Source organism: Podarcis liolepis (genome assembly GCF_965112155.1).
Source record: "Podarcis liolepis genome assembly, chromosome: 4".
Lineage (NCBI taxonomy): Eukaryota > Metazoa > Chordata > Lepidosauria > Squamata > Lacertidae > Podarcis > Podarcis liolepis.
In genome coordinates, this window is record NC_139558.1 from 47,401,112 (window position 1) to 47,428,600 (window position 27,489).

Sequence of the window (27,489 nt, forward strand, 5' to 3'; positions counted from 1 at the left end):
CATGGTTTTATGATTTATAAAACACACCTTTAATCTCTCTCTGATTTGCTGTAATTAAAATTACTTCTGAGGTCTTAACATTAAAGAACTATAGTTCTATAGTTTTGAGGACTGTGCTCTTAAAGAAAATCCATGCTAGGATATATCTTAATTTCCATTTAACAAAAATAATTGTTTCTAAATATGTATCTTAGAATTGTATACACTGTATAAAAATATTTTCAGAATTGAAAATACCCAATAAGCTGATTGTAAACAAAAATAAATGTTATGTTATGTAAATCAATTTAAATTTTCTACCCCAGATATTAATCTTGGGTCTTAAATACTTTATATATTTTCTGCAAAATTTAAGTAAGAAATAACTTAAACAAGCTGCGATAAATGCAAATAATTGTCAGCCAATCCATTACATTTTGAGGAGAAAATAGTGATACTGATAATATACTGTTAAATTATAATTTTTGTAACAGCTAGTCTCCTACAGAAAACATATCTTCACTGGATTACTTTTAAAAATAAAATAGAAGAAGAAGAGTTCGGATTTGATATCCCACTTTATCACTACCCTAGGAAGTCTCAAAGTGGCTAACAATCTCCTTTCCCTTCCTCCCCCACAACAAACACTCTGTGAGGTGAGTGGGGCTGAGAGACTTCAGAGAAGTGTGAATGGCCCAAGGTCACCCAGTAGCTGCATGTGGAGGAGCGGAGACGCGAACCCGGTTCCCCAGATTACGAGTCTATCGCTCTTAACCACTACACCACACTGGTGAAACAGAAATTTGCCACATTAGTATATTTTTCTTCTTCTTCAGGAACTTTTAGTTGTATCGTAGAAAGCATTATTTTTTTAAATGATTTCATTTACCAATGAAACTCTGTAATGACTTCCCTCCATTGGGACCCACCTATCAGTATATGTTTTTTGAGCCAATCACTACCATTAGGAAATCAGATATTTTTCTTCTACTCCATATTAATATCATATTAATTTCTCTAGAAGTTTTCATTTTAAAACAATATTAAAGAAGATATCATCACACTGTCCTTTTTATATACATAACTGTATCATTACCATAGTGCCTCTGCCAAATAGACAGCATGGCTGCATTTGGGCATCATGATTAACCATGGTTTCTCATGATGTGAAAAAGCCAAAGTGAAGCCCTCTTCTCTGGTGTAGCTGTGATATCAGATGAACTGATATTTTGATTAACTGCACTTTAGTGTTATGTCTAACCTAAAATGTGGTTAATTATCACTTTGATTTATTGAAATGAACCAGCTTCATAATCCACAGTTTGCAGGTGGCTTGTTTTGAACGAAACATTATTAGGATTAACTACGTTTTGTTGGGTTTTAACAAGACAACAAACCTCAGTTAATAAAAAGCCATCTCAAAAGATTTTAAACCATTTCATGGTGCTGAACCAGAAGAGGAGAGGGCATGGGGGTCCCCCACAAGTCTGAGGGTTGCCTATGCTCATTCCTGTTATAATAAACCATGGGTAGAATTCCATGTAGTGCTAAAGAGATTGTTCCATCAGTGCAAACATTTCTGCTTTCCTGATAGGACAATCTCCCATCACGTGCTGTTCTTGGGGTTCTCCCAACTCTCCATAATAGATTTGGAGGAGGGACTGGAGAATGGGGAAAGTCCTGTTGCATTAGCAAGAGTCCTTGCGCTGGTTTCTGCTAACAGAACACGTAGTTGAATCCAGCTCTATCATCTAAATGAAGCCAACGCCATGTTTTCTAATTTTGCAAGCACTTGGTTCACCCCATCCTAATCTGGCACATCAAGCTTTAAATCAAGCATTTTGAGAATAAATTCATATGGGAAAGGATTCATTAAAATATTTTGAAGACTACTCAATATTCAGAAACAGTTCTTGAAAATCGAGATTCATTTCGAACCTTTACTGTTTCAGCCCACTGTTAGGAATAGGTTGAGCTGACCTATGTTTTCTCTTGATAGTAATACCAATAAACACCTTCTGTAAAAATAGTTGTTCCTTATGGAAACCTTACTGCAGTGTTTGGAAATCAAAAGATGGTCAGGACTAGCACATCTCATGCATGTATTCTCTTCTTTTTATTCTCTCACGGGAGTCAACAGATTCAGTGTCCTTCTCTGCTTATACTTGGTTACAGCCGAGACACAAAGTCCAACCACATAATTAGAAGAATGCGCTCCAAGTTTTGACTTCCTGATATACCACAGCTGGCTGGAAAATGTGGATTGCCAAATGTACAAACTTGTGTTGTCAGGAAATAGCAGATTAATATGTACTTTCAACTATGTTCGCTTTTCTCAGCATCCAATCATTTAGAAGTTTGTTTCAGCAAAAGTCCCAGTGCAACAATACAACATAGTGGTGTAACTCAGTGACCAATAGAGAATTTGAATCATGTATAATACAAAGGAGCTTCTACTTAGGCCAGCTACTCCCTTGCAGGCGACAGCAAATGCAGGTGCCATATTTTCATTCCAGCTTGTTTCTCATGACGACTGCTGCCACCTTCGTCCTCGAGTCGTACTGATCTTTGCTTACCAAAGGTAATGTATCAGTAGCTTATAGCATTTGCTAATGTACTGATGAACAGGTGTAATTTTTGCCATTCTTTTAAAGGGGTGTTAAAAAAGTTAATTGCAAGAGTTGTAGCCCAAAGTAAAGGCTGATAAAGCAACAGGGCAGACTGCTGGACAATCTACAAAAGTTCTAAAAACACAGAGTTAGAAAAAACAGAACAATCCTTGTGTTATTTCTTCTTCTGCTGCTGCTTTTTAAAGTAGCTCCCTTTAATAGTAGTCTTCATAGTTCTTAGGGTTTAGGCAATACAGTATGGCACCCCCAAATGAAAATATAGTTGCACCCCAAGCTAGTCCATAGCCCCAGTTGAACTCATGGTATATTCTCAAATTGACTGTTTCGATGAACTTGATTGGATACAGGACGAGACTGCACACCTGAAGAACCACTGGGGAAAAAAGAAAAGGGAGGAAAGGTCAAATATGAGGCTTCATCCATTTTCTTAGAATAAATAAAATGCTAAATCACTAATCCTTTGGTGGAGTTTTTGATGTACGCTAGGAGCATACTACATACAGGCAACTCCCCACTTAATGCGCATTTGGCTCATGTGCAACCATGTATATGTGTGTGCCAGGAAATAAATAAATACCAGTAATTCATTTCAAACCTGGAAATGGCTGGAGAGGGTTAGAGAGTCCTTGTGGCTCATGAGGAGACCCTCCCTGGAGCCTGAACAGGATGTCAGTAAGGGTGGATGAATCCCTGAAGAGATCGGAGGCGCAGCAGGGTTTTGTTTAGGCTGCTCAGTCTCCCTGCCTAACAGCTGGTGTGTGCGGTAAAACAGCAGCAGCAGCAGTAGTAGCTGCTGCTTTTCCACTCATCCTCCAGCCTTCAGCCAGGCCCAGAGACTCAATTCTGGTTTGCCTGGATTGGAGAGAGAGGGTGTTTAAAGGGGACTCCCCATTTCACATGATTTCACTTGTGCGATCAGGCTTCCAGAACGGAACCCCCATATTAAGTGGAGAGTTGCCTGCATTTAGAAATGCAATCTTGATTTCCTGCCTGGACTGTACCACTTTCAAAGTGCAATCTTGATATGAGAACAATCTTGGCATGAAACTTTCTTTAAAAAAAAAACACTTCTGAGAAATAGAAAGGGTTAGAGCCCTGTCAGTAGCATACTCCTGCTTTATTTAGGGCAGCTGTATGGTTCTAGTACTTTGAATTGGCTTGGAAATAAATTGGCAGCCGTTGCAGTCAGACCAGGGTTGGTGTTATGCGCTCAAACCGCCTTTCCCTGGTGAGCAACCTGGTCACTGAATTCTGCAGCAGCTGAAGTTTCTGAACCATTTTCAGAGGCAGCACCAGATATAATGCATTGAAGTAATCTAACCTAGAAGTTCCTGGGGGATAGACAACAGACGTTAGGCTATCCCTGTCCAGACAGGGGTTTAGCTGGGCCACCAGCAGATGGAAGGCACACTGTGTCAATCTGTGCACTTCACTGGCTCCCAACCTGGACAAGGTGGGATTCTTTAGTCATTTGTTTGCTTTATTAAGAATGTTTATACCCTGTCTTTCCTCAACAAGCTCAAGGGGGCTAACAACGTAAGCTACAACTGTAACTTAGTTTCACAAACTGTTGTTAAACAGCAATAAACACTATAAAACAACAGGAGGAAGAAGATGAAACAAATAGCCATAGAAATAGTATCCTGACAGCAATTAAAAAGTACTAGAAAAAGAAAAGAACCACTTATGACTCACAAATCTTCCTTTAAGTGTTATGTGTATGAGAGAAAACATTCAGCTATGGTTTCCTTCATCTTCCAGGTGAACTGATATGATCCAGTAAGCGCTGTAGCTGCTGATGTTTCTAAACCTGAATTTAGCTTCCAATTTATGGGCATAATGCTATTGGAAATTCTCTGAAACAAGTCCTGTTGAAATGACAGAACTAGCACAAAAGCACAGTGGCAGTCATTTCGATTCACATAAAACCGCATTTGTTTCAATAAACCTTGCACAGCATTCCTGGTGGAATGTGCAGTCCATGTAAAATATATTTAATCTAAAATTTATTGAGTCCACGCTCTGGTAACCTTCAGGTTAGACTACTGTAACGTACTATATTTAGCCCACAGAGAATATGGCAATCTAAATATAATCCTATGTATATAGACACATATTTCTGGAACAGGGCAATGGCCTGATATTTCAGGGTTCTGAAGAATAAGCCATATCAATTATCCTTTTCCCTTTACTGCAGATCAGACTTTCTTTGCAATAACAGAAGAACACAGGTGACTAAGCTAATGGCTTCTATAAATAGATCATAAAAGAGCGGGAAAAATAAAGTAGGGGATGATGAAGATAGATAATTTAGGAAAGCTCATTTATAATTATATGACTCAATGTAATAAAGAATATCATTTATCAACTAATTACAACAGAATTCATTTGGAATTGCACATTAAAAATACATATAACCTCCAATTAATATCTTACATTCCTGACACTGCCATATTCTTACCTTCCACACAGTGCAATAAAGCTTCCTAATAATTTGTAACATTCAAATATTTGTTTTGAACAGTAACTACTCAATAAGAAATAGCCTTGATGTCACTGATTATTACCAAAGCAAAGTTGTGCAGGCAAATATCCCTAGCTCCCCTTTAACCCCTGACATTAGAGAGTTCAAAGTAGGAATGGGAAGACTTGTGCAGGCTTTAAGACAACCCATGTGCTCCTGTATGAACATCTCAGGTCTTTTTTCTTTTTTTTTGCAAAGAAGCAGCCACCCTCCTTCTCCTTTAAACATTGGAGCAAATCACCTCTCCCGCTCTTCTCAACATCCATTCCACAGAATCCATGCCCGCTTTATCCTTTTTCTTGGCTTGTAACAGATAGCCACGAAAGGTTAGCAGCCTTGGTCTGGATTTGGACCCCTGTTGACTTGAAAGGAACAGTGGTATAGTCCCTGTCTTTGGATCCTGCAGCTCTTGCCAATTATAGGCAGGCGTACAATAGTTGATACTTGATACTTGAGTGGGTGGTTGCTGAACAACTGCAGAGTTCTTGCAAATGCGGAATGGGTATTAAGTGGCACCTGTAGTAGTGCCAATTCTGCCGATCAAAACAGTCAAGATAACTGAGCTGAGAGTTTGTTGGACCCTGGGTGAGAACCTGGAGGCTGAGGGGTGTGTGTGTGAAGCAAAATGGATTGATACTGTGTATATATATTAGTAACTTTTTAATAATGTAACATCTTTATGTTTTAACATTTTCTTTAAGTTGTCAGTTGCTGCTTTTTTGTATGCTGCATATATATATATATATATATATGCTTTCGTAGATTTTCACGGGTACAGGAATGCAGGTTTTGGTGTCTTCGGGTGTCTTCCCGTGTAAGAGTTGGGGTGTCTAGGCGACGTTTCGACGAGGTCTCACTCGTCATCTTCAGGCTGGTGCTTTCGGCTTCTTGTTACTGGAACAGAGCTCTTGTTCCAGTAACAAGAAGCCGAAAGCACCAGCCTGAAGATGACGAGTGAGACCTCGTCGAAACGTCGCCTAGACACCCCAACTCTTACACGGGAAGACACCCGAAGACACCAAAACCTGCATATATATATATATATATATATATATATATATATATATATATGCTTTCGTAGATTTTCACGGGTACAGGAATGTAGGTTTTGGTGTCTTCGGGTGTCTTCCCGTGTAAGAGTTGGGGTGTCTAGGCGACGTGTCGCCTAGACACCCCAACTCTTACACGGGAAGACACCCGAAGACACCAAAACCTACATATATATATATATATATATATATATATATATATATATATATATGCTATAATGCTTAATATATAATCAATCAATAATCAAAACTTGGTTCAATTGGTATAGAATGCCTGACTATTGTTAGGTGCAGGCTGGTGTGATTGTTTTACACCTCATTTAACACATCTTCATGAATCACCAGTTAGTTTCTGGACTCAACTCAAGCCACTGGTTTAAATGGTCTGAGCACTGGCACTGAGCACTGAGCCAGCAAGTGCCTTCTCTCATGTCATTCCAAACAAATTTTGAGTGCCTTGCCCCATAATTCCCAAACAAACGTCAAGATCTTCTAATGAGTCGTCCTTGCTATGTGAGCCATACTTGGGCAACTAAAGCAGGATTCTGTAGTGGAGAAATGTCCTTTGTCAGTTGTCTTTCATTGTATCCTTTTTTGGAACATCTTCACTCCACCAAATTGTTAATTTATGTGTATGTTCTTTTGCTGTTTTATTTGAGTGTGGTTTAAGTTTTATAGCTTGCTTAAAGTGATATTTTGATTGTATGGGAATCTTGTGTTCTCAAATGTGTTGTATTGCATGCCAGGGGCAGAGAGAAGTTGGCATTGCAACAACAGGAGCACAAACATTTCTTCTTGCCAAATAGAGCATTATTTTCCCCTGCCTTGTGCTGCCCTAGGGGTTCTCCCAACCCCCCAGAGCTGAGGATGAGCAGGGAGTTTAGGGATGAGAGGGGGAAGCCCTGGTGCATTAGTGGGACTCCTTGTGCTGGCTATTGCAAGCACAGCTAATCAGTTATATCTGGCCCATGCATTTTATACTGAATATAATTTGTTCATCTAGGCTGAGATCTAGTGGCTTCCATATTGCTGTGGAATTACACAGAAGGCAACAACTAGAAGTGGCTAGAAAAAATAATAATAGAAAAAGGATGCCTAGAAGACATTTTTTTTAATAAAAAAAAGCAATTTAAAACTCATTTTTAGTAAACCATTCTGTTGCCAGCACTGCGTCAATTATGCTAGATAAAACTAACATATTTCATGAATCTATTTTGCTAATTTCTTTGACGACTCATTGAGATATAGAATTCTGGTAGCCTAAACTCATGTGCCCTCTGCTAAACTATAGTGGTTTAACTAAAACAATGGAAACAGCAGGGGGCAGTAGGATACTTCCCCTTATCACTATTTCAATTCTTGAAATACTAAGGACCTATCTTTCCACCTCCTTGTAAATGGATTTTTAAAATCCATCTAGCAGAGAAGATGGCCTTGTCATTCTCTCCATTATGGGATATCATACAGGCTTACTGTTTCAGTTCCAGCACAGATATGATTGACAGAATGGAGGGATGCTGTGCCTGGAAAACTTCAGGGAGAAAAAACTGTTACTGGCTAACCCAAAGAACACTGAAGTGCATACCAAGTGGTGATTTCAATGCAGATAGTATGCACTGCATTATCCTTTGGGCTGATCTGTTTATGTGGGTCTTTCTTAAAAGTATTTCTGAGCACAAATTCTTTCCTTTGAAGCTTTGCAAAATAAAATAAAGGCTTTACAATGTGATGGCTGTTACAAAAAGTAAATCTGACACAATGAAATTGATTCTTCCTGTGAAGCATGGGGAAGATATAAACACCTTTCAGTTTAATCCTATTTATTTTCGTACAGATGGTTTTGAGAGCTAGTACTTAAGGGACTTTTACAATCAAATATTTGAAAAGAATAGCATTAAGCTGAAAGAAAGAAAGAAAGAAAGAAAGAAAGAAAGAAAGAAAGAAAGAAAGAAACCATCAACACCATCAAAAGTTGCTGCATATAGGCTGCAACTTTTTCATTAAACATAGTGGGATTTATTATCACTTAAACATAAATAATTTGCACTGTTAATGGCTCTGTCCTTACAAAGGCCTGGAATGTGGACAGTGATGATTATCCTATATTAAATTTCAAAACTGCAACACTACTATGTTAAATACCAATAGACTTCTTGTAAAAGTAATGCACCTCTGTCATATAACAGCATATAGAGTTCATTTGCTCCAATAGCTGGACTGTGGGTTGTTGAATAGTTGACAGCTCCATACAGTCCGGTTCATGGATTCTTCATACTGTAGATTATTGTTATTAATATCCCACCTTTTCCCCCGACCGGGACTCAAGGTGGCTTACAGATAAAATAGAAAAAGTAGAAACAGAAAAGATAATAATTTAAAAAGCAGTTAAACACTAATAGAATTAAAACATTAAAAAAGATATATTTTAAAATACAGGTAATAATAATAAGGGGGGGAAGGCCCAGGAAACCCAGCCAGATGGGCAGGGTACAATTATTATTATTATTATTATTATTATTATTATTATTATTATTATTATTTAGAGACAGCCTACGATGAATTGCAGTGCAAACATGGGGAATGAGCAGTCGTCTCCATATTCATAAGTACAGTAAAAAAGTGCAGCTATTATTACAAATCTCCACATGTTCAACTTGGTTTGCGACAGATTTTCACCACACAGGTATGTACCCAACTGAATGGAAGAATTTGATAAGAATGAACTGACACTCTGATAATAACCCTTTAAATCACATCGATCTCATGACTATTTCCACATATCAGGGAATGAAAAAAATTGAAAAAGCCCAGTCTATGTAAAGAACCCCCAGATCACTTGATATTCTTGAGTTTTCAAATGAGAAATAAGGGATTGTTTTTTTTTAAAAAAATAGCATGATAATGCTTCAGAATGCAAGACAGGTTAAGGCATCAGTTACTGCACATGAATGCTTGGCTGTGAATGATTTGGCCATGGGTGCTAGAGATTCTTTGTCAGTAAGCAAAGGTTGATCATGCTGCATAATCAAGAACTTCTGAAATAACCTTGGGCAATGATCTGATTATTGGCTTACAATGCACAATGAGTCACTCTTTTCTGCACAAACGTAAAACTACAGCTAGGAAATTCTAGCATACTTCAGAGAACCAATCTGTTTGATTTACCTGCTGCAAACAGCATGACAGCAACTGGTCTGTAGAACCGCCTCCGGGATCCCACACAGATAGATATTAATCCAACCAAGAAAGCTATAAGAATTATGGCGGCACCACCCAACAGCATAGAAAGTGTAGCGATCTGCCAGTCTGCAGAGATAAGGAAACACAAATAATTGAAACTAGATAGTAACTCTCATTAAAGGATGTCTATGTAAAATGCAAAAACAAACAAGGACTCCAGTAAACACAGAAAGGTGTTATTCATAACAGAAAATACAATTGCATTCAGACTTTTAAAAATAGCTTTTCAGGACAGTTCTCTTAGTCAGATTTAAGATGCTATCTGTATGTATTCTATTTTAGGCACCAAAGGAAAACCTGCAAGATTCTGTGTAATGCAGATATTGGGTGCTTATAATATTGACCATTTATCTCTTCACCACTTTCCTATAGTAGTTAATGGGATACCCCTTCCTTAATTTACAGCCACAAGCCTATGCATGTTTTTTCCCCAGGGAAGTGTGACAGAACTGTAGCTTTAGTTATAAAAGGTTTACAATAATGAGGAGCTCAATAAAACTTGGCATGACTAAAGTAGAAAGGAAAAACTCATAGTAAAACCATCAGAGGGCTATTTGCAAATTAACACACTCAGGAGTGCCAGCTTGGCTTGGTGACCCTGGGTGCCCAGGGCTGTGGGTGCCATGCAGCATGCATGGCCCTGACACCAAACCTTTTCCGTGCCTGGCCCCTGGGGAATTTTGTGGGTGCTTGGGCACCCAGGGCCCCAGGGAGCTGGCACCTATGAATGCACTTGAATTTCAACAGTTAGTTAACTAGAGCTATTAATGGCCCAGTGGCGTAGCGTGGGGGGTGCAGGGGGGGCCGGCCGCACCAGGCGCAACATCTGGGGGTTAGGGGCACAAATCCATGGGTTAGGGGGCGCAAATCCATGGGTTAGGGGGCGCAAATTACTTGCCTTGCCCCGGGTGCTGACAACCCACGCTACGCCACTGTAATGGCCCAATAATCCTAAGGTGCATTTGAATGATGGGTGGAACATGAATACACCAAAACAAATGATACTTCTGATTGAAAACAATTCTATTATTTCAGATATATTTGTCCAGGCTACAATTTATATTTATTTTAAAGATTTATAGCCTGTTATTCATTGGCACAGATATCAGGGTAGGATACAACATAAAAAAACACAAGCAAGCAAAGTTCAAGTCAGCTAAACAGAGGAGGCTAAAACGGACACTCATTCAAAACCTAAAAATAGGAACTACTTCACTTGGCACCAAAATGACAACCATGTCAGATGACGTGCAAGGGGAGGGCATCCCACAGAGAAAAATCCATCTTGTTTCACCACCAAATGTATCTCCTCTAACAGTGGAATGCAAAGAAGAGCCCCGACAGCTAATCTTAAAACACAGGTATTCAGGGCCACAGTTCAACAGTATGTGGAGACCATTTATAATATAAAATATAATTAGTCAGCTATTTTGCAAGAAAATAGGAGCACAGGGGAACTGAATCCATTCTTTCAGGCCCTGCAGGTGGATCTTGGTAGTGGGAAGGGCTGTAGCTCACTGGCAGAGCACATGCTTTCCATGCAAAAGGTCCCACACTCTCCAGGTCGAGATGGAAAAGTCTCTTGTTTGAACTCTTGGAGATCTACAGCCAGTCAGCAGCAACAATACTGCACTAGATAGGTCAATGATCTTAGCTGAGATTCCTGCACTAGGGGCTGAACTAGATGGCCTCAGGGTCCCTTCCAACTCAATGATTTTATGATCACTCACACACAGATGAAAATATAGCTGCCCCTATGTGTACATTGGGGGCAGTCATCTTTTTCTCTTGTTAACTACCCAGGAAGGGGTACTCTGTCATACCATACTACATCTTCCAGTAGCTTTTTAGTGAAATGTGTTCAATGAGTGCAGGAAGACCACTTGCTAAATGGTCTTTAAAAGAAAGAAAAAATGTCAGGGAGGACCGCAGACCACCTTGGATGTACTTATAATTTTATTTTATTTTTTTAAGTGTAGGGGTTTTTCTTCCTAGGTTGACTTAGGACGGGACACCACTGGCTTCTTTGCCTCACACAGAAAAATGTATTTGGTGAGCCTAGGTAAGAACAATAATTTGCAACAAATTAGACTACAGGATTTTGTGCTTTGTGTAGACAAAAGTTTTTTTATACTGTATAACTTTGGGAACTTAGTTTGCACACTCTCCAATCCCACAGTTGTATTAATTTTAAAACAGGACTTCTCGGCAAAAGAAATAGGGCATTATGTTATATAATTGAAGGCACAAAATCAGGTTAAACACAATACACCAAATAATCTTGGGCTGAGATTTTCAAAGCCAATTTAATGAGTGTGGTGAATTAAAATCCCCCAGCTAATTTAGAATTTCTTAATGCAAGAGTTCTAAAGGCTCTTCAAGCTAATGAAATGTAGCAAGAGCTGAGGCAAGGGTAGAGCTGCTCTCAAATTCAAGAGCAAATTCTGTCACACATGTGTATAATATTTATTTTACTTTAGAAAGAGAACTGTAGGTAGTTGAATGTTTTATGCAACCCCGCCCCCAAACCAAAACACTCAACATACCAGAACAGAACAGTGCTGTACTGTTAAACCGAGAGATGTAAGTAATTGACGGCTTATGAAAGAATTCAGCGAAACTTTCTTTGGTTCAAACAAGTCCTATTTGGATGCTCAAGTTATGTATGATTAACATCACATGAGGCACCCTGCACCAGCCATTTCCCAACACTATCCAAATGTTTGGGAGGAAGTCTGCAGCAGGGCAGCATAACCAAAAGCAAGTAGGGTGTCTCTTGTGACCTCAAACCCTGGGTGCTTAGTCTGTAATCACTTTAGGATTTGGGGGCGGGGGGGCCTGGGCAAGAGTCTCTAAAAGGTATGAAAGCGAGTCATGCATAAGATTTAACTTAATTCTATATGTGAAGCTGAAATGGAAGTGTGGATAATTGCATAGTGATACATTCATTGTGGTCAATTTTTATTACAACCGGAGTGGAGAAAATTACCTAATACATTATATCAATACCACACTGTTAATACATGAATACAAGTCGTAAATAGAAAGAAACAAGCCACTACCTTTGACATGTGACAGTCTTACATAAACAGATACAGATCCCGCAACTCCCCCACTCAAAAGAAAAGAAAAGAAAAGCTTATTGAATGAAATCATGGTAGGAGGGACATATGGTGAATTGGTGATAGCCAGTTCACGGATAAATGATTAATCACTATACCTTTGTTTAAGAGTCAATTCTCTAGTATCCCATTGAATGAAATGGACTTTTTCACACCTGCTTGGAAGAAAAGTCCTCAGTCAAATCACTGTACTCCTAACCTTCATGGACAGTGTTGGAAACAACACATTGTCTCCAGTCTCTAGCTAGCATTGGGGAGGGGCCTGCCTGAGTCATAATGGTAGGGGTACATTTAGTGAAAATGACCCTGCTCTCCTACCTCATAACTGACTGGCAAAATAGGTCTACAGTAGCACAGGAATGCAATGCATATGAAATGTATACTGAGTATACTGCATGCAAGCCACTTTTCCTGTGGCAGCTGATTTAAACTATCTTCACACTGTGTCCCTTTGTGGACCTACAGGTTCTTTTTTGTAGTTTTGTGGCAGTACAGTGAGTTACCGGTAATACACAAGAGTGTATCATGCATACCACTCCTAACTATGGAAAGTATCTGGATTGCTGGCTCAGGTAGACCAGATCTAGTTTATGTCACAATTAACTTTCTTTTATTCTTTTAATTTATTTTTTCCTTGTTCTTCACCTAGGGAACCTTAGAGCAGATAACGAAAGATTTAAAAATACAATAAAACAACATTAAAACGGCAGACTATAAAACAGCTTTTGAAATAAATTAGTGACAGCTCGGTTGAAATGCAGTAGAAAACTACAATATGGAAAATGCCTGAGCAAAGAAAAATGTTACACCTGACTCTGAAATGACATCAAACTTGACATGAGGAAAGTCTATCTGGGGAGAGAGCTCTAAAACTTAAAAAAGGTACTGGTTCTAGGTCACTATCTGCTTCATCTGTCATGGCAGATGCACTCAAAGGAGAGTCTCATGAAAAGATTTCAGTGTCCTGGCACAAGACAGACCTTGTAGCCTTTAAATGTAAGAACCAGCACTCTGAATGGTGCCTTGAAGTAGACTGGGAGCCAATACTGTTATTTAAGACTGGCAAGATCTGTTCCAAATACCCAGTTTCAAGTCTGCACTCTAACAACTGTTTTGCACCAACTGAACCTTCTGGGAAGTCTTCAAATGCATGTATGGTAATCGCTAACAGGAACTGCTCTGCAACTGCTGTTATCATTTATACTCACAACAGCCATGTAAGATCGATGAATTTAAAAGGTAGAACTAATTCATTTTTATACAAATCCAAATAAATTATGATCCAATTATTAATGGGACCTAAATTAGTCACAACGAACTTGTCCTAGTGATTTCAATTGATTTCAATTGATTTCATAAGCATGGAATTCTCTGTATTTGGACCAATATATTTTTAGCACAAAGTTATGTAGGTTATCGGATGAAAGTTACGGTAAGTATTGAATGTACAGCAATAGACTCTTGTTCCATTTGTTTCATTCTCCAATAAGATCACAACTAACTGTACATCTGATAAGCTTCCTAAACTAGGCTGAATGGTGGCATTGCAATATAATGGGAGTTTGTGGTGAAGCCAACAGTCTTCCCAAGGGTTCAGGAGTAACTCAATAACACACACTTCATTATGTTAAAGCAAATTAAACAGGAGTTTGTTACAGCCATACACAGTGAGTTTACAATCCCTGATTCAGTTTCAAAATTTCAGAACAAGTGGTTTTAATAGCTACATTTTGATCACATTGAAGCATCAGAGCCCTACAAAGCAAACTGTCTGCTTTACAAATATTTACAAGAACTTGTTTCAAACTTCAGAAATACAGATTCTCATTGCTGTCGCTGATAACTCTCTAAACATGTAGGCAATCCCAATGCAAGAAATATATAAATCTGTCTTTGTGCTATGAAGCAGATTGAAGCCACTAATGTTTAGAAGCTGTGTACATAAAGGACTCACTCAGATGGCAATTCCTTAGTGTAAGACACTATGACCCTTTTGTGAAAAGGCCCATGTGAATTAACAGGGCAGCAGGTCTGTGTTGTTCACACTCCTAGGATTGCGCAGCTCCTTGGCTTTGTCCCTGATATCCACACATTAAATGGAAAATTTTGACCAATGGGTCTAATTAGCTGACCCCAGTTGGCCCATGAATCTGCTTTGACCATACTGTGCCCACCTACCCTATACATGGTATCACATATAATGTAATGTGTGGAGTAAGTAAAGATGCTTCTAGGCCAAAGGGACTTGCACAGTGTTCCACAACAACCAGCTGATCACTGATGCAGACATAAACAGGTTATCATGGGACATCATTATGATGGATAGTTGGGCAAACACAGCCACCTGTCAAGCCACAGGGGATAGGAAAGATAAGGTTCTGGCCCACGGACCACATTCAGTTCCCCACTTCATGTGTACATGTTTGGATCTTTACATATATAGGCTTTCACTTCTCAGACAGGGAGCAATCCGACCCTAAGGTGCAGGTACTGCTGCATGGACCTACTGCCCCTTTAATTGGCAAGAGACATTGTGTTTAACATATGAAGGGACTTTTCTGAGATGACTTTCCCCCTTAGTTTTTGTGCAGGGAAATAGTTTACCCAAACACCAACATATGGTAAGATCATCCAGGAAATTAGTATTTAGACTGGAATCCTGACCTGTCAGTAAGCCCCACTGAACCCGATGGGAAATTAGACATGCATACGATTCCATTGCCAGTGACTTAAAAAAAAATCTCTGCCGGTTATGTGAAGAAAATATTTTGCTGATTAAAAAAAGGGGGTGATGACTTACATAGGTCTTATCTGTTTTAAAATGCAGTCACAGCCTGATTCTGTACATCACTACGCAGTGTGATTTTCACAGTTGAACATAGTAGTTACTACATCACTTGTCAGACTTTCCAGAACGCTAGAGTATTACAAACCTTTGCAATTTAAAATATAATGCTGCTTTAGTACCAGACCAAAATAAAATTTTAAGAACTATTTCTATTGATCTTCTATGTTTCAGCAGAAGATGATTTCTTGGGTAAATACATTTTCCCACTAAGTGGTTGAATCTAAAGTATAATAACACTAAGAAACATAAGTTCAATGAAAGTGTACTTATGATGCTTCAGTTCTTTCCTAGAATGAGAAAATGCCCCCCCCCCCAATGGAACTGAAAATAAGACATGATGATCTATGGCAGCTATTTCAAAAAACTGATGCAAACCTAGTTAATTCTTTTGGATAGCCACAAATGCTTTAAGCCGAGAAATGGAGAACTAGCATGGCCAAAGGTTGGGGTGATGGAAGTCAGAGGCCAACAACATCTGGGCTGTGACGGCCATCAGCTTGAATGGCTTTAAAAGAGGATTAGACAAATCATGGAGGATACAGTTGTCACCGGCTACAAGCCCTGCCTTCACTGTCAGAGGCTGTATGCTTCTGAATACCAATGGCTAGAAACCACAGGATGGAAGAGTGTTGTTATGCTTAGGTTCTGCATGTGGGTTTCCCATAGGCATCTGGTCAGCCATTATGGGAACGGGATGCTGGACTAGATGGGCCAATAGTCAGATCTGGCAGGCTCTTCTTATATTATTATGGAAGGCCACAGTTTTCTCACTCCTGTTTTGTTTTATGCAATATCTGTTTTCCCATTGTGCACTTCACTTACATGGGATAAATTGGGAGAGGAGAAAGTATCTTTTTTGTGACGGTGTCAATGAACAATCATTATTTTTCTAGTTAGGATTCAGAAGTGTAGCCAGGATAGTCTGAATAAAGGCTGGCTCAGAAGATACTGCGGTATCCTTGAAAATAATTCACCACCACCACCGAAGAAATGTTCCCCTGCAAAAGGGTTTTATTGCAACACCTTAACACTGCCTGCAATCCTCCTGAATGGCATCATACAGGTATAAAATAGTATCACAATCTTCAGAGACTGAATTACAACTTAAAGTAGAACAGTAAAATTAAATGAATGTTTCACATGATGTACAACAAATTTATTATCATGCTTGCAGAAGGGTAACCAAATTTCCTGAGCAAGGTCAGTATTTGGGGGATAGGAAGAAAGGAAATATTTCATCCCCTTGTACCACAATTTCAGACCTTATTTCCCTTTCTCATGCCACTACAGTATATCCACCTCATGTCAGTAAAACAGTTGCCCATTCTCTCCTTAACAGGATAAAAGAGTATTCATCGTGATGTTGGTGGCTATAACAACCTCAGTGATTCCCCATTGTGATGTCTTGTTTTGTAAGATTAGACTCTCCAAGTGCAAAACAAAAAGGCCTGGTTCACACAAAACACTAAGAGAAGTTAACCATTAGTTGCTCCCTCAGACATTCATGGATTGTTTCTCCAAACTTTGATTTGTTTCCCAGCTGCTCTTGCCTTGTGCCTTTGTACTTTGGTGAGAGTTTGAGGTCGATGCTGTATTCACATGCAATGCTAAGTCATAGTAAGAACAGCCAAGGTTTGTAAGCAAACAGTACATGACTTCCCATTATGCTGGCAGTAAACAAACCATAGGTAAGCTGCTGGAGTGCGTTCAATAAACCTCCATGCTATATTGAACTTCCACAACAAATCAGTTTAATCTAAGCAAAATATCACAATATCCTATCTTTCACCTCACACTCTACTTCTGTATCAGAGTGTTATTAGAATTTAAACATTCATGCTGTTGGTTGTTTCTTACTTCTTGGTGCACTTCTACACAGACAATAGAAACCTCCACTTTCCACAGCTCCTTTAGGAGGAAGGGGGATATAAAATGAAACAACCATAATAATGTCTCCTTCTGCACCTCTTTGTTACTGCCCTCTACCAATCGCCTCCTTAGACAAAAAGCTGAAAGTAACTAGATAACTGTCATTTAAGAGAAGGCTGACAATTAAACCATATTAATATACCCAAAGTAAAAACACACAACTGTACTATGTAAATACCCTAAAATCTGAGCCACTCTTTATTCTCAGAAAGTGGGGTGGGACACTGTGTTTCTCCTATAATACAGTACAGAAGGAACAAATGAAGAAAACCCAAACCATTATATAAAAGTTTGGAAACTTCAAGCGACACAGCATGCATTATTTTCACTGCTGCCTTGTGTGTTCATATGGGAGTCTGTTGAGCTAGCATAATAATTTGTGGAGGGAAAGACACTTTTTATTTGGGAGCCAACTTTAAGCAACCTATTTTCTGTGATAGCCAAAGCCCAGTATCTTTCCCCAGACTCAGCCAATAAGAATATTGAAGGTGTGGAACACTGTAGCCCTACCTAACCCCTCAATTCTATTCTTTGTCAGCTGTCTTTGGCTGCCCCACTTTGTTGCTCCTGCCTTTCCACCAGTGATGTGGGCCTGAGGAAAACATCTCCTCTGAACTGGGTATTTGTATGGGGAGAAAACATTGCATTAGCAACAATGTAAATATCATGCCTGATGCAAACTCATTAATGATGACTTTTGTCCCCAGCAGATGTGATTTGCTTTAAAAACAAAACAAAAAACAACCCTGCATATTAAATGCAAAGCCACATTTAATATCACATCTAGTTTGGCCCTTATAACTGTGGGGAGTATCAATTCCATAGACAAGTTTTCCTATCATTGCACTGAATGAAGGCATTTTGGGTCAACTTTATTCATGCCTTAGTAACTTCCATGATCTCTTTCAGCTATTTAGTTTTATCTCATTGATTTCATGTGTTGTGTTTGTCTGCCCTCCAGCTCTTCCCCCCTCTCTCCCCCCAATTTGCAGCTTCTTTTTCTTGTTACTGTGCCTCTATTTTCATAGTTACTGTTCTTGAAAATCAACCGTAGCCACATTTCAAAACATTCAACGTAAATAGTTTCTGTCAAAATTTTATTTTTACTTGTCTTAAATAACATTTTATTTATTTCCAAGTGTCATAACTAGACATTGGGCAAACCAAGCATCATAACCAAAGTGGCACTTGAACTGTGTACAATAGATACAATGCATGCATATACCCTCTTTGCACACACTGGCCTCACAAGCTAGAGAGCTGAATCTTGAGAAAGTTACAGGATACGTTGGCCATACACTTTTGGCAAAGCCCCTCACCAAAGACTTATGGGTAAACTTAGCCATGGGGATAAGAGAACAGGTCCTCCTATAGATTGGAAATGGATTAAAGAACAGGAAGCAGACAGAAGCAATAAATGGATAGTTCTCACAAGGTAAGGTGTAATAAGTTGGATTCCCCAAGGGTCTATATTGGGTTTTAACTTCCTCATTAAAGACTTTTAGTTAGGGGTGAGCAGTGAGGTGGATGAGTTTACTGACAACACTGAATTATTCAGGGGGTAAAAACAAAAAGGGATTGGAAAGAGCACCAAAAGGTTTTATCCAAACCTGGTAAATGGACAATAACATAGCAAACACACATTAATAGAAGTATAAACTGGCGCACATTGGGACAAAAAAATACACTGATGGGGTCTGAACTGGCAGTGACTGACTAGGAAAGGGATCTTAGAGATGTGGTGGAGAGCTCAGTGAAAATGATCACCAAGCATACAGCTTCTGTGAAAATGGTTAATTCCATATTAGGGATCATTAAAGAAAGGGTTAAAAATAAAACTGCCTGTATTGTAATGGTCATTCTCATTGATTCCAGTGGAAGAGAGCTGGCCATGTGGGCTCATTTTTCCACTGAAATGTATAAAGTGCTAACTTTGGCTAGTTTGTGTCCTAACTTTCTATACTCTCCATTTCTCCATCGGAGTCAGTAATGATATGTTGACAGCGCTAAACTGAAGGGGCTCCTGTGGAATGCCACCTGTTACTGTTTCTCATTTTGACAGTGATCCAACAATTACTATTCCTTATATCAGTGCTTTTTTTCAGAGGAATTCAAGGGTACAGAGTACCGGCACCTTGTTGTTGTTGTTAAAAAGTGTGGTACTTACAATTTCATGGTGAGTACCAGCATCTATTTTTCTAGGAAAAAACACTGTCTTATATTAACTGAAGAAGTCAATATTGCATAAGCTAGCGCCTCTCTCCTCCCACTGCTTATGAATATGAATCCTACCGCATCATCTTTTGCAACTGAGTATGAGTCAAGGTTACAGTCCACTTGATTCTAAATATAAACCTCATAAAATATTTAGACTACTTATATTATCACTAGCAGTAAAAGCATCCTTTAAATTCTGGAATCCCAATTAAAAATATTTAAAGGAGAAGCAGGCATTAAAATTTTAAATGCTGCAATATACAAAAGCAGTAACAGCAAGATAAATTAGTTTAGGATACACTTCACTGAAGATTTCTTCCATGCTTAGAATAAAAAAACTGAATACAACAGTTGGCTTATACATGATATGGTCCAAGCACAAACTTCCCAGAAAGATCTAGAAGAGTTATGAGAGACACAGAGAAAGGGGCTATAACTCAGTGGAAGGCCCAAGCCTATCCCTGGCCTATTCCATATAGGGCTGGAAAAATACTCATTTGAAACGTGGAAGAGCCACTGCCTGTCAGTCTGCATTTATTCCTGTTGTGTCTAAAACACAAGGTGGATGTGTAGCCTTTTCGCCGTAAGTTAATCAAGGTAACCAGCACAGATATGTCTATCCTCTAAAAACTGACCAATAGGGATTTTATTGGATTGGGGTTGGGGCTCACTTATGTTCTTTTTCTGGGAGATCTTAAAGAACATGTGTCTGTTGCTCTGTTTGCTTTTTCCTCCCTTTTCTAGGCCACTTGCCATATATTCCATCAGTATTTCCCCCCTGATTTGGGTGACATCTCAGGCATGATAAGGAACCTTTGCTCACTTGATTCTTAAGGTGCAAGAACATGAAGAGGTAGTTAGTAAGCTGTGGAAGCTGCTCCCTGACATTCCTGTGTGTGTTAGTGTCTCTTCACAGGACCAAGTGATAATGTGCAGACTCACAACTAGATCATAATCAAAGAAACATGGGTTGCTGTGTGTCTTTCCTGATATTGTGTTGGCACACAATGCTAAAGGCAAATGAGTAACCTTTCCTAGAAGTGCAATCCTATATATAGACTTTCCTGGAGGCAATCCACATTTGGCTTACTTCTACGTAGACACCTGTAGGACTACCTTGCAAGATGCACAAAGATTTCAAGTGGACCTGACCCTAGCTCTTCTTTGACTAGAGGCAAGTACAGGCATTGATGTTGCTGACTATATAAGGAAATGTATGGCACTGGTGAAACATTGCTATAGTGCTGGTGATGTGACCCTATGGAGCATAGGAACATGCACTGACCTTTTCATTCCTAGACGGGGGTTAAAGTGCTGGACTAGACCGAGGTTTCAAGTCCCCACTCAGTCATGATGCTCACTGGGTGACTTTGGGCCACTCACTGTCAGCCTAATCTACCTCACAGAGTTGTTGTCAAGATAAATTGGGAAGGGTCAGAACCATGTACGCCATGTCTAATCTTCTTTTAAAGTCGCCCATGTTTGTCCATGACTTTGCCATCTGTCTAGGGCTATGTGGCTGACGGGGGGGGGGGCCTTCTTGTGGTCGCTTCAATGGGCTTGGTCCACCACGTGGTGCATGACAGGGCTTTCTCTGGTGTGGCCCCTGACTTTAGAAGTCCTCTCCTCTGGAAGTCCAAATAATGGAGACTCTTATGGGCTTCTGCTGGCAGGTAAAGATAACATGGGCTTTTGGAGCTAACCAGCAACCACTATTACTATTCATGCTTTATGCTGTTACCCTATTACTATTTTGTTAAATGCATTGTTTCAACATTTGTTTTTATTTTTTTGCTTATTTTGTGTGTATGTGCATGTGAATTGATGGAAACCACTCTGAGATCACATTGAAGTGATGAAGGGCAGTCTACAAATCTGTAGAAATTAATAAACAATACAGTGGTACCTCTGGTTACGAACACTTCTGGTTATGAACGCTTCAGGTTACGAGCTCCGCTAACCCGAAAGTAGCTGCTCCTGGTTGCGAACTTTGCCCCAGGATGTGAATGGAAATTGTGCACCAGAGACATGCGTGCAGCAGGAGGCCCCATTAGTGAAAGTGTGCCTCAGGATAAGAACGGTTCCAGCTTAAGAATGGACCTCCAGAACAAATTAAGTTCGTAACCAGAGGTACCACTATACTATAGAATCCATTGAACTGGATAAGGATTTCTGAATTGGAAGTGTCAGAAATGTTGATGTGCTTGCTTTTTAAAATCTGATTTTGCACATTTCTATCCAATTCCTCAAAGTAACTACTATCTATTTAGTGGTATGGCTGCCAGTGAGGACCATTTAGACACCCCCAGTTGCTGCATGTCTTGCCACCAGAGAAGAAAAGATTTAGAAGAATCAGAAAACCGTAGAATTGTAGAGTTGGAAGGGACCTTGAGGGTCATGTAGTCCACCCCTGCAATACAGGAATACACAGGTGGTCCTTAAGGGGATTGAACCTGCAACCTTGGTGTTATCAGCACCACGCTCTATGTAGATTAGCCTTCCTGGATTGCAGGGGAAGCATCTTGAACTTGCAGAAACAGTTCAAAATGGGGAGGGTTCCACCACAGATGCAAGGATGCTGTAAAGATTTGCATTCTTATACAATATATCACAATTACTCCTTTGAGAAAAGAGGGTACATTCTGGAAAGCTTTAAAATAAAGCCTTCTTTAAAATCCATCTTCTAGTTACGTTTCAGAGTAAGACATGAATTTGCCTTTTATACAGCTTGTTGGCCATGGCGTCTGTAAAACTTTTTATGTTAACAATTGCTTTTTCCATTCTGCTTAGCTATTATTTTTCAGTTTTAAGAAAACATTTCCAGGAAGGCAGGGAAGAACAGTGTGTTGTGACTATCAGTCTTGCTGAGCTATTTGCAAATATCCATCACTATCAACTCAGTTAAAGCCATGATCTACATATTCCCAGGAGGAAGCTGCTTTTGAGCTGTCAATTCCACTTGGAACAGCTGCTCTCATGCAAAATAAGCAGACACACAAACTATGACTGTTAAAACATAGGTTAGTTAGTAGATAATAGATTTAAAATGGGATATTGCAATATTTCGGTAAAGCAATGTGGAAAGAAAGGAGTAATTAATTTGTATTACATTTTTAACAATACATTGAAAGATCCTAGATGAAACTAGTAAGCATTTAGTCCTATGGATTCCCAAAAGTTATAAGGAACACATCTGAATGCTGCTGTATAAACATTATGATACATGTTTCACCAGAGAGAACAATAATATCCTGTAAAGAAGAAAGCTTTATAATGTTTATTTATGTTTTTCTCAGTGTAATATTATTTTGATGATTCAGACTCCCAAAAGGCTTTTTTTTGTATAAATGCATGTGTATGTGCTTAAGTGAAAATACACATTGTCTAGAAAGACCATATCTCAAAGTGCCACTTAATTTTGCCAATACTACAAAGGTAGTATGCCTGATCTGTAATAAACAACATAGTATGTCAAGCATAATTCAGCATCATACGATTCTACAGCAAAGGCTTTGAAAACCTAATGCAGTGTGCCATACATGTGGGCTACATTCTTCACACGTTAAACATCATAAGAAAATACAGTGTGCATGCACTTACACATAGCTCTGATGTAAGAATAAGCCATGTTGCTATTTTAAATGGCCTAATCTACATCAAAACAACAATGTCAGACTTCCAAGCTATGACTCTTCACAATTTTACTTCCATGTAGCTCCAGAGAAATCAACAGGGCTGCCCAGGAGTCTGGGGTCTTTGCTGAAATCTACCGACTTATTTTAAAATGCCATGATCAAAACATGTATTTTTTTTTATCAAATCATCTGCACAGATGGGGGACAACTGCATGTCTAGTTTATTATCAGGCAAATTTAATACGGCTGGATGCCTCCTGAAATATTTAAAATATATACACAGCCCTCTCTCCCACTTTGGTATTAGCAGTGTTAGCAGAAACATGCTGATGCTCAGTTAGTGTTACAGCTATATAGCACATTATATAGTTAACAAGGGATATGCTGGCCGTTAGCAAAACTGGACAAAGAGACTGTTTTCTGGTAATTGCTCAGAGGATGTTCCTTGCTGCAGATACAACCAAATGTGCCCTCTCTGAGAGCAGTCAGGACCTAAAGTCTAATTAAGACAAAGGTTTTTAATTAAACCCTGGATATGCTTTAGCAGGCTCCGGTGTGTGGCTGCCCTTGATTGTGCCACTTGAGGTGCTCTCCTTCAAGGGACAATGAAGCAAATGTTTTAGGACGGTAGGGGGAGATGCCTTGTGCCTCTGGCTCCTTCTATTTCTTCAGTGACAATGCTCTTTGCCCTGGTGTCATAATTAAAAAGTCTTCCTAAAGGAAGCTCTTTCTGCTTATTTCCAGTATATCCCAATTATTTTAACCTTAAAAGCCTTGCCTGCAATGAGACAGAATAGGGATACTTTGTTTTACGTAGAAGAAAAAAGGCTAAGTTCTTAACAACAAAGGACTATTGTGAATGTAGAACAAATCACACTATAGACTTAGGACCCAATCCATTACTCACCCAATGCAATGAGGGCCTTTTGCCAGCTTGTGCAGAGGATTTGTTTGTATCAAAGGACAAACATTTGTGCATATGCATGTCTGTGTAAACAGTGCACATTCTCATATTTCAGGAAAGCTTTCAAAGCTTGACTCTAGACCCAGATACAATTAAAGGAAAGGTCTTGCTTAAAATAGCCTCAGTAGTCATTCCCAGCAGCTTGTAAAACATGGAAAACTATTTTAAACAAACCAAAAAAAATCAGTAAAGCTTAGTCTATGACTCCATAGAATGGGAGAGCCTTGAAATTTCCTGAAGGAGCAGGAAGGCATTCAGGAAGACACAACAACAAATACCTGCTCTTCCCATTCATTTATTGTTCAAAAATGCAATGACAAGCCTTCAGCTCACATCCAACCCATTCCCCTCACTCACACTTCTATAGGAAAAATCTAAAAAGGGAGATGTCTGCCAGATGCAAATGGAGAGTGCTTAGCAGTCCTCTAATGCTGATCTGCGCACTATTTAACCTTCCTAATCCCTCATACTTTTGAAGGTAAGGAAATAAAGTAAAACCAGCTGAACTGAAACTTGGTCCCCCACTTCCCACCTCCACCCAATTCATCTGAAAAGTCTTTATGCAATCAAGGGATATCATTTTAGAAGAAAGAGACAGGGGCAAAAGGATTCCTGTTGCTAAGGAGACACATCAAGTCAAAGCTGACATTCCTACATAAATTTCAGGGGGTGGGGTGGGAGGGGAGAAGAGATTTTTTAAAAATACAGCTCTGTTACAAAGTTTGTTTAGACTCCCTGGTAACAGCGCAAAGAAGCAATTATTTAAATAAATAAAAAAAATGATTTACTTTACATGACACAATTGACAGCAAACCTCACCCAACACCAAATCTTACTTGATGGAGTGATAAAAAGTACAAAATAAAAGAAAGGACCTCTGCTGCAGTTTTGAAGCAAAGATCTCCAAGAACATTTTTAAGAATTTTCAAAGAAACAAAGGCATGTAGCAAAATACACAGCAGGCAGTCAAACCAATAGGAAACCAATCTCTTATTGCACAATTTCTTAAAACACAAGGGTAATACATGATTCAAAACCAGATTTAGGGCTTAGTAAGTGAAGGCTACAGTTTAACTTGTAGATGTTTCAACAGAGATTATAGAAGCAGCTGTGATACAGTGGAAAATAGAAGCAACTCTCACAAAAAGGATTTTTGCAGACTGAGCAAGCCACTTGATATGGGGATGGAGGGATGATTTTGAAACAATCTTGCTCATTTCAAGGGGCAATTTTTCCATTAGGGGGATATATTATTTTGCTTACTGAAAGAAAAAATGAAACAGGATAAAGGCCAATAAGGCCAACAAGATACGGTACATGTGGGAGGGGGGAAGAGGCTGAGAGACAAAGCTGCATATGTTGCCTAGTGAAAGTTCTCATCAGGGACAGAGAAGGAGGAGAGCACAGGAATAACAGAAAAGGGAAAGTGTCAGAATACAGTGACAGGAGAGTCTTGCTTCTTATGTTGGCTACAGATTCAATGAACTGAAAGCCACAACTTTTTTTGTCAGCTTCAGCTTGAGAACTGGGTATAGGGTAAAATGCTGATTTGAAGTTAAAAACAACAGCAAGATAATCCACAAAACACCTTCACACCACAACATGCAGGATTGAGGCTCTTTTCATGAACGGAATACGCCAATTCATTAAAAACAACAACAGGGTATCCCATGATGCAAATGCTTTGAAAAAGCTAGCCCTGTTTTCTAGCCATTGCTGTATCCTGACTTGAGAAAATCCTGTACCCTGACAAGAGAAAAGGAGTGCATAATGCTGTATGTGTAGATGTAGACGCATCATTTAAACATATTGCTTCTCTGTCTACATGGGGCTATGAGGAGGAGGGACAGCTGGGGAAATAAGCAAGCAGACATAAAGCATAAATTCAGCATAAGAAAGAGGGAAAGGTAGAGGATTGGAACTTGGAATGGCAGACTTGAGACTGCAGCTCATGGGGTGCTGGGAAGGAAGGGCATTGGGGGCACGTATGATGGATTGATCACAACTAAAGCAGAATGTGGCATTTGGATTTGGGCAATGAGAAAGACTACTGGGGAGGATCTGAGATGAGGTGGGAGGAAAAAAGGAGTAGGTTCAAATTAGGATGCAGGGATGGGTGTGCTGTGGTGTGAAGTCAGGCGGGATGGAAAAGTGGTCAGGGATGGAGAGGCGGGTTGTGCTGGGTCCAGGTGGGCAGCGGGAGGCAATGTGAGGGCAATGAGCTATGCCCTACGTGGGTAACAACGGGCTGCCGACTCCGGATGATGGGACAAAAGAGGCGTTTTGAGAAGGCGAGGCTACCGCTATGCAAGCATAAGTATTAAGGATAAGAAAAGGCGTTCTGTTAAGAGGTGACGCTGATGGATCCTGGAGAGGAAAGAGGGGGCAAAACGGGGGGCAGAGGAGTAGTCCGGTGCTGCGGAGGAAAAGGCTAACCTGAGCGGGTGGCGGGTAAGCTGCGCGGGGGGGGGGGAATGAGGGAAGTAGATGCTATTCTAGGGGCGGGATGGAGGGGGGGAGCAGGGAGGACCCTCTCCGAAGAGATGTTGGGGGGCGCTGCTGCAATGGGTGGGGTCTGAGGGAGAGGCGCGGGACGGGGAGGGAACGGGGGGGGGATTTCAAGTCAAGAAGAAGGCAGGGAAAATGTGCCGGGCAGGTGCCCCCCCCCCTTTCTCACCGCTGTTCAAGGTAGTTATGCAGCGCCAGGTCTCCGGGTTGTTGAGTTTCTCGCAGGACTCCCACAGGGAGAGGTAAGACTGGTGGTCGGCTGTCACCCAGGCCGGGCTCAGCACGGCTCCCAGATCCAGACACAGCGCCAGGAAGATGCACACCAGCCCCACCAGCTTGAGCGGGGTCAGCACCGAGACGCGCACCTCCTCCATGCCGCTGCCGGAGGAAGCCATGGGCGAGCGGGGAAGCGGGCGCCCCTCGGCTAGCAGCGCCGCCGCCCGAGCCAGGGGAGCGAGCGGACCTCGCTGCTGCTGCTGCTGTGGCTCCTGCCGCTCAGGTACGGACGAGGAAGGCGGGGAGGCGGCAGCTCCCTCCAGTCGCCACTTCTCGGCTCGCGCAGCCCGGCTCTCCCCAGCAGCACATCACTCCTCCCCTCTTCCCTCCCCCTGTCTGGGCAAGGGGCGGGAGGAGCTGCACGGGGGCCGGCGTGGAGCCGCGCCGCGCACGTCACTCGCAGGGCTCCCTCCAGGGAAAGAAGGCGGGAAAGGCTTTCGGCTGCCCCGGGCAGCGGCCAGCGCGCGCCCCTTTTCTCGCCCCAGCCCTTCCGCCGCGCATTCCTCGCCCTGTGGCGAGAGGAGGAGGCGGCGGCGGGTGGGGCGGGTCGCTCGCTCTCTGCGGCCTT

At 40.5% G+C, this 27,489-nt stretch overlaps 1 protein-coding gene across 1 annotated transcript; it reads right to left on the bottom strand.

Moving 5' to 3' along the window:
- Window positions 1-798: 798 nt before the first annotated feature.
- Window positions 799-27,430, bottom strand: TMEM47 (transmembrane protein 47). The gene is made up of 3 exons (XM_083498395.1): window positions 26,815-27,430; window positions 9,348-9,488; window positions 799-2,982 (listed from the first exon to the last, which is right to left on the bottom strand). The coding sequence occupies exons 1-3, from the start codon at window positions 27,038-27,040 to the stop codon at window positions 2,804-2,806; spliced, it is 546 nt and encodes a 181-aa protein (XP_083354521.1). The 5' UTR covers window positions 27,041-27,430; the 3' UTR covers window positions 799-2,803.
- Window positions 27,431-27,489: the final 59 nt, after the last annotated feature.

Excerpts from the sequence above, each read along its gene's own strand:
- TMEM47 (XM_083498395.1), bottom strand. The coding sequence starts at position 27,040 with ATGGCTTCCTCCGGCAGCGGCATGGAGGAGGTGCGCGTCTCGGTGCTG. Across the intron at positions 9,489-26,814 it reads CATAACTACCTTGAACAGCG|ACTGGCAGATCGCTACACTT; the intron begins GTGAGAAAGGGG and ends TTATCTCTGCAG. Across the intron at positions 2,983-9,347 it reads TGTCATGCTGTTTGCAGCAG|TGGTTCTTCAGGTGTGCAGT; the intron begins GTAAATCAAACA and ends TTTTTTCCCCAG.